This window comes from Spermophilus citellus (genome assembly GCF_964194105.1).
Source record: "Spermophilus citellus genome assembly, chromosome: 5".
NCBI classification, from domain to species: Eukaryota; Metazoa; Chordata; class Mammalia; order Rodentia; family Sciuridae; genus Spermophilus; species Spermophilus citellus.
The window spans coordinates 40,666,200-40,677,530 of record NC_138186.1 but is presented as its reverse complement, the minus strand read 5'-3'; the positions used below and the strand labels follow the sequence as shown (position 1 = coordinate 40,677,530).

The 11,331-nt window shown below is 43.9% G+C and overlaps 1 protein-coding gene across 1 annotated transcript; it reads left to right on the top strand.

The window, feature by feature from the left end:
- Positions 1–1,426: 1,426 nt before the first annotated feature.
- On the top strand, positions 1,427–3,424 carry LOC308649819 (MAP/microtubule affinity-regulating kinase 3-like; the record flags this gene model as incomplete). The annotated part of the gene is made up of 1 exon (XM_081295661.1): positions 1,427–3,424. One exon carries the CDS (start codon positions 1,427–1,429, stop codon positions 3,422–3,424), a length of 1,998 nt encoding a protein of 665 aa, XP_081151787.1.
- Positions 3,425–11,331: the final 7,907 nt, after the last annotated feature.

Here is an 11,331-nt window from a genome sequence, read left to right as displayed (position 1 = left end):
AGAACACAAAGCAATGGTAAACCATTTATTCCACAAGTATTTGATGAGTACAATCCAAATGCCAGGCACATTTTTGAATGTTTTGTATTTGTTCACAAAATGACCTAATTTCCAAAATTCATGCCATAGGGTAAGATATAAAATTTCAGCAGATGGACTACAGCTGCACTTGAAACTGCACCCGGGTTGATTTTGAGAATGACTCCGAAGTCTTAACTGGCCACATGTGTGACACATTTTGTTTCTTTACTGATATTAAAAAGCCAACATGTTCAGTACCTGAAGTAAATTAATAATCTCCTTTAAAGATACAGGTATTTGGCAGAAATGCAAGACAACTTTTACAAAGAAGAGAGGTGAAGCTAGTATTTGCATATTGCGGCCCCTACAATTATTGAATAAAGGAGGTTTGAAGACTTTTGAAAGACACTAGAGAAAAAAAGCAGATGAGCAATACACTAGAGCCTGGGTCCCTGACCTGTTACCAAAAACCTTGGGCCTTGTCGCTGATGGCCATGCTACTGCTCCTCATTATTATGAGGAGGTTTTGAGATCAAGGTAAAAGGAGGTTTATTGCTTTGCCAGCAAAGGGGAAACACAGGGGACTCCTGTGCCAGAAGATTTGATTCTGCCCATCAGGGAAAACAGAGGGTTTTTAAGGAGACTATTCAAAGGCTCCACTCCAGGTGTGCCCTGACCAGGGGTTCCCAGGTGCATCCTGATGGTGTGTTATGATTAACTAGTTTATCTGGGAGATCATCACTTCCTAGTTCTTCTGGTGACTTCTCCTTCCTGTGGAGAACAGATAACTCAAGGCAATCTTGTTCCCTGCCCCCAGGTGAGGGAGAGAGAAAGGGAGAAGGGGGAAAGAAAAACATTTCCCTTTTAAAATAAGCAGCCAGGGTTATATTCAAAAGGTAAAGTGGACCACTCTTACAACCCCAGTGCTTTCACCAATCAACTTCACCGTCCAAATTGAATTGTCAAGTGTGTTTATGTCCAGCTGAATATTTGTGGAAAAAAAATAGTTCTCTTTTTCATCAGGTCTTGACCCACAATCTGTCAAGTTCCTTAGACAGACCAAGCGCCTGGGTCCTTGGTCCACTTAGGGTGCATATGACCCCTCTTTATGCAGTCAGTACCTTTATGACTGCATTGACTGCCTAGGAGATAATAGAATGAGAATCCTAGAAATGAGTGGACCTAGAACCACTCCTCATTTGCCTTTTGGCCTTTGATGTTCCCAGAGCGAGTTTTTGAACTGGGCACGATATTTGTTGGTAAAAGGCAGTTGTGGCTGTTTTTTCCCCAACCCATCTCCAACTCTCTCCTTGTTTTCCCCCACCCCCTGTCCTTGCCTAGCCCTCACCTATCCTAAATTTTCCAGTGACACCCAGACCCATCGATCATCAACTTGGGTCAAACCATGCACCCCTCGCATGGAGCTAGACGGGCAGAAGACACCTCCCAGACCGGGCACTCTGGAGCACAGCGCCGAAAATCCACAGCTTCCTCTGCAGGTGAACAGCCTCGCATTGGAGATTATAGAGTCCTGAAAACCCTCGGCAAGGGGGCCTTCGCCAAAGTCGTGCTGGCCCGTCACGTCGTCACAGATAAAGAAGTGGCAATCAAGATCATCGATAAGAGACATCTGAAGCCACAAGTCCTCCAAAAGATGTACAGAGAGGTGAGAATCCTCAAGATGTTAGACCACCCACACATCCTGAAGCTCTATGAAGCTCTGGACTGCGAAAAAGCACTCTGTTTGGTCCTGGAGTACGCCAGTGGAGGGGAAGTTTTGGACTATCTGGCCAACAAAGGAAGGCTGCAGGAAGAGGAGGCAAGGTCTATATTCCGGCAGATCGTGTCTGCAGTCCAATATTGTCACCAAAAGCAGGTCGCCCACCGAGACCTGAAGGCGGAGAATCTGTTATTAGACGGGCACATGAACATCAAGCTAGCCGATTTTGGACTCAGCAACGAGTTTACACTTGGGTGTAAACTCGACACGTTTTGCGGCAGTCCGCCCTATGCAGCTCCAGAGCTCTTCCAGCGCATAGAGTATGATGGTCCAGAAGTGGATGTGTGGAGTCTTGGCGTGGTTCTGTACACCCTAGTCACCGGGTCGCTTCCTTTTGTTGGGCACAATGTCAGAGAAATCAGAGACAGGGTGCTACAAGGTAGATACCGAATCCCTCTGTACATGTCAACAGAATGTGAAGATCTGCTGAAACGCTTGCTGGTGCTCAATCCAACTAAGCGAAGCACCCTGGCCGAAATTATGGGAGACAGGTGGATCAACAGAGGCCTTGATGTCCTCCAACCCTTTGTTGGTCCAGGGGTGGCCGTCTCCCACAGAAACATCTCGTTGGCTAAGGTGCAGCCAAGCAGGGTCCTCAGAAAGAGCACCAGCTGGCCTCCTCAACGCAAAGTGCAGCGAAGCGTTTCCACTGAGAAGCAGACACAGTCCCTGGACCATGCTGGAACTGGGCCATATCCGACCAGCACTGCCCAGAGTCACCTCAGAGAACATCAAATGGCCTCCCAGAAATCCGGCGGCAGTGCTGTGGGAGGAAAGGGAATTTCTCCAGCCAGGCCCGTACCTGGGATCACCATCAGTCCCAAGGAGCTGGAGACTCCTGAATTCAAGAAAATGCCTGCTGCCTACAAGAGCAGCACACCATCTGGAGGGAGGACACTGTGGAGTAAGTATATCTGCCGCAAAACAACAAAAGCAGACACACGTTCAGTTAGCCGGAATGGTCAGAACAACAGCACCTTCCCTGCTCAGAGCCCTCCAGCGACTTCAACCCACAGTGTCCCAAGTACCTCCACCCGGGGCTGCATCTGCTTCCCCAGAGCCAGTGCCCTTCGTCGAATGTTCCACCGCCAGCCCCGGGAATGCCAAACTGCAACACGCGAAGGTCCTCTTGCCTCACCCAGCTGCTTCCATCCAGCTGAAGAATTGCCCCAGACTCCGAGAGGCACCACTTGTGGTTTTACATCTAAATTCACAAGAAGGCCTCCAGCTGAGTCTGAGAAGACCCTGAGATATAAGGGCTCAAGTCATCATGTCTCTGCTGAGCAGAGAAAGGAGAACCAACAAGCAAAACCTCGCTCCCTGCACTTCACCTGGAGCATGAAAATCACCAGTGCCATGGATCCCAGTGACATCATGAGGGAAATCCGCAGGGTGCTGGATGCCAACAACTGCCAGTATATGCACAAGACGCCCTTTCTGCTCTTCTGCATCCATGGAGATGGGTACACCGAGGAAGTGGTGCAGTGGGAGATGGAGGTATGTAAACTCCCCAGACTATCTCTCAACGGGGTCCGATTAAAGCCGATATCCAAGAAATCAAAGGCCTTCAAAAATATGGCTTCGAAAATTGCCAGTGAGCTCCAACTGGAACCCAGTCATTAGAACCAAAATGAAGCAGCAACACTGCTGCTTCTATATGTCCTCAGGACATATAGAATAACATCTAGGCAATTGTTGGGAGCAGTGACTAAATTAGGGTTTTCTCTAATTCTCCCGGGAGGTGATGCCCCTCGTGGGAATTCTTGATGCAAGGCGCTGGTCAAGACTGCCCAGTTACTTGGGTTAAGACCTGTTCCACCTAGGGAGGTATTCAGTTCTTGAACTTGTGGTTCAGGTGGCAGGGCTCAGCGGTGGAACGTTATGGGCACAAGCTGCTACTCATAATTGGACTGGTCATACATATGACATTGGTTTTGATGGCTTTGTCCAAATTTTCTCACACACACACAAAAAAACCTTTTAAGGATAAAACTTGTGTAACAAACGTGTTGAGCTGGCTCCTGACCGTTGCACTCTACCAGAGTGTAATGGACACCAAGTTCCAGCTTTTTCACCCCTTGGATTTCTGTCTTTTCTCATCCCCCATGGCCCCTCATCTGGTTTCCTCAATCAACCACCCTGCAGGTGGCAGGAGATGGGACCCAAACAGGCTATTACACTGTGGAGTGCAATGACCACAAGCCATCTCAGTGTGATCAATGAAAGGGGTTTGGGGAGAAAGTTTGTGCAAAGCAAGCCCAACCAGGGTCATAAATAGGGGCAACCCGATTATGATGACCAGCTTGCTTTGATAAACTTCTAACTCCCACACCTGGCATCCAAACCTCATGGTCAAGAAGTGAAGAACTCCATGAGTGTCACAGAACCTCTGTTTGAACAGATGGTTCCCATAGCAACTGGGACGTCTCAAGGGGTGCTTTCCCACTGAGAGTTCCCAAGACAGCCTTTGGCTTTGTCACAGAACATTTCAAAAACACTAATCCGATGCTTCAGAGAGGCATTGTCATTTCCATCTTCCATCTTCTACATCATGACCTGAAAATCTGAGGTGAAGAACACCACACCTGGGAGTGGAAGCGGGTCTTTACTATGAATGCCCTAAAGTCATGGGACGCCGAAAAAGAAAAAAAGAGAGAGAAAGCGGCATTTGAGACATGCCAATTCCTAACAGTACAGTGCTCCATCAATGGCTTTCATTAAAGAGGTACTCCATCTCTCCTTACATGCTCTCCATTGAATGATCCCAAGACAGCCATTGCCTCTGTCACAGACCTGTAAAGAACCCTAATGCAGTTGCTGCCTCAGACAGTCATTGTCATTTCCATCTTCCATCTTCTACATCATCACAGTAAAATCTGAGGAAAAGAACACCACGACTGGGAGGGGAAGCTGCAGTTTCCTATGAATGCCCTAAAATCAAGGGACACCAGAAAAGTAAAAAAAAAAAAAAAAAAGAGCCATTTAAGACCTGCAAATTCCTAACACTACAGTGATGCATTAAAGGCTTCCATTTCAGTGGTAATCCATTTCTCCTAACAGATTCTCCATTGAATGTTTCCAAGACAGCCATCGCATCTGTCAGATCATTCAAGAACCCTAATCCAGTTGCTGCTTCATACTAGCATTGTTGTTTCCATCTTCCATCTTCTACATCCTGACAGAGAAATCTGAAAAAAAATTTAAAAAAAGAACACCACGACTGGGAGTGGAAACTGCCTCTACTATGAAAGACCTAAATTCATTGAACCCTGAAATAGAAAGATGCACTTGAGACCTGCAAATACTTAACAGTTCAGTGCTCCATTAATGGGTTTCAGTTCAGAGGTAATGCATCTCTATCACATGCTCTCCATTGAATGTGCCCAAGACAACCATTGCCTCTGTCACAGAACCTTTCAAGAAGCCTAATCCAGTTGCTGCTTCATACAGCCATTGTTGTTTCCATCTTCCATCTTCTACATCATGACAGTAAAATCTGAGAAAAAGACTACCAGGCATGGGAGTGGAAACTGGCCTCTACTACGAATGCCCTCATGTCATGGGACACCGAAAAAGAAAGAGAGGTAGACCCATTTGAGACCTGCAAATTCCTAACAAAATAGTGATCCATCAATGGCTTTCAGTTCACAGGTAATTCATCTCTCCTAACATGCGCTCCATTTAATGTGCCCAAGACATCAATTGCCTCTGTCACAGAACATTTCAAGAACCCTAATCCAGTTGCTGCTTCAGACAGGCATTGTCCTTTCCATCTTCCATCTTCTACATCATGACCTGAAGTTCTGAGGTAAAAAACACCACACCCGAGGTGGAAGCTGGCCTTACTATGAAAGACCTAAAAGTCATAGGATCCTGAAAAAGAAAGAATGACCCATTTGAGACCTGAAAATTCCTAACAGTTCAGTGCTCCATCAATGCCTTTCAGTTTACAGGTTATATGTCTCTTCTAACATGCTCTCCACTTCATGTTTTCAAGATAGACATTGCCTCTGTCACAGAAGATTTCAACAACATTAACCTAGCTGCTGCTTCAAACAGTCATTGTCATTTCCATCTTTCATCTTCAACAGCATGACAGTAAATTTGGGGGAAAATACTCCAAACCTGGGGTGCATTCTGCCTGTATTTTGAATGCCCTGAAGTCATGGAACCCCCAGAAGAAAAAAAGACCCATTGGAGACCTGCCAATTCCTAACAGTTCAGTGCACCTTCATTGGCTGTCACTTCTGAGGTCATACATCTCTACTAACATGCTCTTCATTTAATGTTCCCAAGACAACCATTGACTGTCACAGAAATTCTCAGAACCCTAATCCAGTTGCTGCTCCACACAGGCATTGTCTCTTCCTTCTTCCATCTTCTACATCATGACACTGAAATCTGAGGAAAAGAACACCATGCCTGGGAGTGGATGCTGGCCTTTACTGTGAAAGACCTAAAGTCAGTGAAGAAAAGAAAGACCTGCTTTAGACCTGCCAATTCCTAACACTTCAGTGCTCTGCAATTGGCTATCACTTCTGAGGTAATTTCTCTCTGTGTTAACATGCTCTCCATTTACTATTGACAAGATAGGATTGCCTCTGTCACAGAACATTTCAAGAACCCTAATCAACTTGCTCCTTCAGACAGGCATTGTCGTTTCCATCTTCCATCTTCTACATCATGACAGTGAAATCTGAGGAAAAGAACACCAAGACTGGGAGTGGAAGCTTGCCTGTACTGTGAATTCTCTAAAGTCATGAGACCCTGAGAAAGAGTAAAGGACCCCTGTAAGACATACAATTCCCAACAGTTCATTTCTGCAAAATGGCTTTCAGTTCAGAGGTAATCCATCTCTCCCAACATGCTCTCCATTTAATGTGCCCAAGACAGCCATTGCCTCTGTCACAGAACATTTCAAAAACCCTAATCCAGTTGCTGCTTCAGACAGGCATTGTTATTTCCATCTTCCAACTTCTACATTATGACAGTAAACTCTGAGGAATAGAATACCTCCACTGGACGTGGAAGCTTCCCATACTATGAATGCCCTAAAATCATGGAACACTGAAAAAGAAAGAAAGACCCACTTGAGACATGCAAATTCCTAACAGATCAGTGCTCCATAGTGGCTTTCAGTTCAGAGGTAATCCATCTCTCCGGATACACTCTCCATTTAATGTGCTCAAGAGAGCCACTGCCTCTGTCACAGAACATTTCAAGAACCCTAATCCAGTTGCTGCTTCAGAAGTCATTGTGTCAATTCCGCCTTCCATCTTCTACATCGTGACTGTAAAATCTGATGAAAAGATCACCACACCTTGGAGTTGAAGCCCTCCTTTACTATGAATGCCCTAAATTTATGCGACCCGGAAATCAAAAGAAAGAAAGACCTGCTTAAGACATGTAATATTCTAACAGTTCAGTGCTCCATCAATGGCTTTCACTTCAGAGGTAATCCATCTCTCCTAACTTGATCTCCCTTTAATGTGCCCAAGACAGCCATTGCCTCTGTCAAAGAACATTTCAAGAACCCTAATGCAGTTGGTACTTCACACAGGCATTGTTGTTTCCATCTTCCATCTTCTACATCATGACAGTAAAATCTGAGAAAAAGAACACCACGCCTGGGAGTGGAAGCTGGCCTGTACTATGAGTGCCCTAAACTCATGGGACACTAAAAAAAGAAAGAAAGATAGACCCATTTGAGACCTTCAAATTCCTAACACTACAGTGCTGCTCCATCAATGGCTTTCAGTTCAGGGGTAATCCATCTCTGTTCACATGCTCTCCATGGGATGTGCCCAAGACAGCCATTGCCTCTGTCACAAAACATTTCAATAACCCTAATCCAGTTGCTGCTTCACACAGGCATTGTTGTTTCCGTCTTCCATCTTCTACATCATGACTGTCAAATCTGAGGAAAAGAACACCATGCCTGGGAGTGGAAGCTTCCCATACTATGAAGGCTCTAAAGTCATGGGACACTGAAAAAGAAAGACCCACTTGAGACATGCAAATTCCTAGCAGATCAGTGCTCCATATGTGGCTTTCAATTGAGAGGTAATCCATCTCTCCTGATACACTCTTCACTTAATGTGCTCAAGAGAGCCATTGCCTCTGTCACAGAACTTTTGAAGAACCCTAATCCAGTTACTACTTCAGAAGTCATTGTGGTTTCCACCTTCCATCTTCTACATCATGACCTGAAAATCTGAGGAATAGAACACCATGCCTGGGAGTGAAAGCTGAACATTAGTATGAAAGACCCAAAAGTCATGGGACCCTGAAAGTGAAACAATGACTCATTTGAGACCTGAAAATACCTTACAGTTCAGTGCTCCATCAATGCCTTTCAGTTTAGAGTTTATATGTCTCTCCTAACATGCTTTCCATTTCATGTTCCCAAGATAGCCAATGCCTCTGTCACAGAAGATTTCAAGAATACTAGCCCAGCTGCTGCTTCAAACTGTCATTGCCATTTCCATCTTCCATCTTCTAGAGCATGACAGTGAAATTTGGGGGAAAATACTCCAAACCTGGGAGTGCATGCTGGCCTGTACTCTGAATGCCCTGAAGTCATGGAACCCCCAGAAGAAAGAAAGACCCATTGGAGACCTGCCAATTCCTAACAGTTCAGTGCACCTTCATTGGCTGTCACTTCTGAGGTCATACATCTCTACTAAATGCTCTTCATTTAAAGTTTCCAAGACAACCATTGACTGTCACAGAAATTCTCAGAACCCTAATGCAGTTGCTGCTCCACACAGGCATTGTCGTTTCCTTCTTCCATCTTCTACATCATGACACTGAAATCTGAAGAAAAGAACACCATGCCTGGGAGTGGATGCTGGCCTTTACTATGAAAGACCTAAGTCAGAGAAGAAAAGAAAGACCTACTTGAGACCTGCCAATTCCTAACACTTCAGTGCTCTGTAATTGGCTATCACTTCTAAGGTAATCTATCTCTCTTAACATGCTCTCCATTCACTGTTCCCAAGATAGCATTGCCTCTGTCACAGAACATTTCAAGAACCCTAATCCACTTGCTCCTTCAGACAGGCATTGTCGTTTCCATCTTCCATCTTCTACATCATGACAGTGAAATCTGAGGAAAATAACACCAAGCCTGGGAGTGGAAGCTGGCCTGTACTGTGAATGCCCTAAACTCACGAGACCCTGAAAAAGAGTGAAGGACCCCTGTAAGACATACAATTCCAAAAGGTTCATTGCTGCAAAAATGCCTTTCAGTTCAGAGGTAATCCTTCTCTCTTAATATGCTCTCCATTTACTATTCCCAAGACAGCCATTGCCTCTGTAACAGAACATTTCAAGAACCCCAGTCCATAACACATGGTGTGCATGTGACCTTCAGCAAAGTTTCTCACTCAATGTATTTTGAGTGATCCTTTCACAAGTGGACCTGTCTCCCTTGACTTTGTTAGGAACACAATAGTGCATTTTAATGGTATGTTCTTTCTGATTGACACAATCTCTGTTCACACACATTCATACCATATTCATGACTACAGCCAAGCACTGTGATGAATTGGTAGCCATATTTTAATCGTTAGGTGACATAGCATACAAGCTTTCTATCATTTTGTTCCTAAATTCTTATATTTGAACATTAAATAGTACTCATAATTGTATTTTTTGTTCCATCAATCATAAACACTCATTTTATTCTCTGCTTTATAACATACAGGTATTAGTACTTTGGACTCTTCTTCAGAGTTCTTTCTTTTTTTTTTAAGAGAGAGAGAGAGAGAGAGAGAGAGAGAGAGAGAGAGAGAGAGAGAGAATTATTTATTTTTTAGTTTTCGGCGGACACAACATCTTTGTTTTTTTCTTAATGTGGTGCTGAGGATCGAACCCAGGCCGCACACATGTCAGGTGAGCATGCTACCACTTGAGCCACAACCCCAGCCCCCTCTGAGTTCTTTCAACTTCTGTTATTTGTATTTTATTTTTTACATTGTCAAGATTGGACAATTATCTAGTATATATTACATGGAAAAGAAAATCCATTAAATCTTAAATTAAGAGTATTTCCATTCTGCGTAAGTCATGATGGTTAAAAAAAATAGACCAACAAAGTTTCATGCATAATAACGATAGTCTTTCAGAACCGGAACATTTCGTCACTAAAAATCACCTGTCAAGAAACCTCAGAATATTCAATATGAGATGTACATATGTCCTTAAGATCTGAACACTGACACTGAGGCCAATCAGGTCAATCAAGTCAAGACAGCCAATCTTATTGGCTACCCATGTCAGGTAGGTGGTCTGACCTTATTTTCTATTAAACTCATGTTTCCACTGACTTCTTTGTGTACACACAGGTGTTCATGCTCTGCCTACGTGAATTTATACAGACAACATGCAATTCAGGTGTTGCTTGCTTCTTTAATCTTGTAAATGAGGAAAACTACTCACAATACTTATGATAACTATGATTTTGTAATTCCATTTCACTGAGTAGTGTCTTTTTTCTCTCTTTCTTTTCTTTCCCTTTTGGTACTGGAGATTGATCCCAGGTGTGATTTACCACTGGACTACATTCTCAGTCCTTTTTAATTTTTATTTTTCAGACAGGGTCTCACTAAGATGTGAAGGTTAGCTTTCCACTTGTGATCCTTCTGTCTTGGTCTCCCAAGTGGCTGGGATTACAGGTGTGAGCCGCTGTACCTGGCATTTCATTTTCTTTCACTGGCTCAGTGGTTTCTTTTCCAATTCTCTCCCTTTTCCTCATCAATATTTGCCTTCAGTATATAATCTTTCCTTCAATTTGTCCTATTTCGTCTAATGCAGTTACGTTCAACAAAGTAGGATCATGATAAGAACAAAAATTCCAAGGGGTGTGTGGTGCACAACTATCATAACAGCTACTCGGGAGACTGAAGCAGGAGCATCAGAAGTTTGAGGCCAGCCTCAGCAATTTAAAGAGACCCTGACTCAGAAAATGAAAAAGGTTGGTGATGTAGCTCAGTGGTAGAGTGCTCCTGAGTTTAATCCCTAGTACCTAAAAAGTAAAGAAAATAATAGAGAAAACACAAGAATTTCTCTTGGGGAATCACAGAAACCCCAAGTTCCACATGTTAAAAACTAAATTCATCAAACAGAATCCAGCCTGTCTTCCCCATTTAAGGACACCCAATGCCAAGACCAAAACCCAGAAGGCTTCTTACTTCCCTTCTTTTGGACTCTGTCCTTCCTGCTGCAAAGTCTTATCTGCTGGGCCTCATAAAGACCAGTTGTATTGGGGCAGTTTTCTCTGTCCTCACTTCTGCTACCTCTGTTTGGTCCCAATGAAATTTTGAATTCTGTTACTGAAGAACTGTTCCCTCTTGATTCTTCTCCTTGCATACAGTCTTGCTCACCTTCACACACTTCTCCACTTCCAGTACGAACAATCTGTTTTATATTCAGATCCAGCAAAAATCAGTTTTTGCTTGAAAAACTTATATAATGCCTCAAATCCCTGACATGCTATTTGTGGCCTTTCATTGTCTAGATTCTGTTTA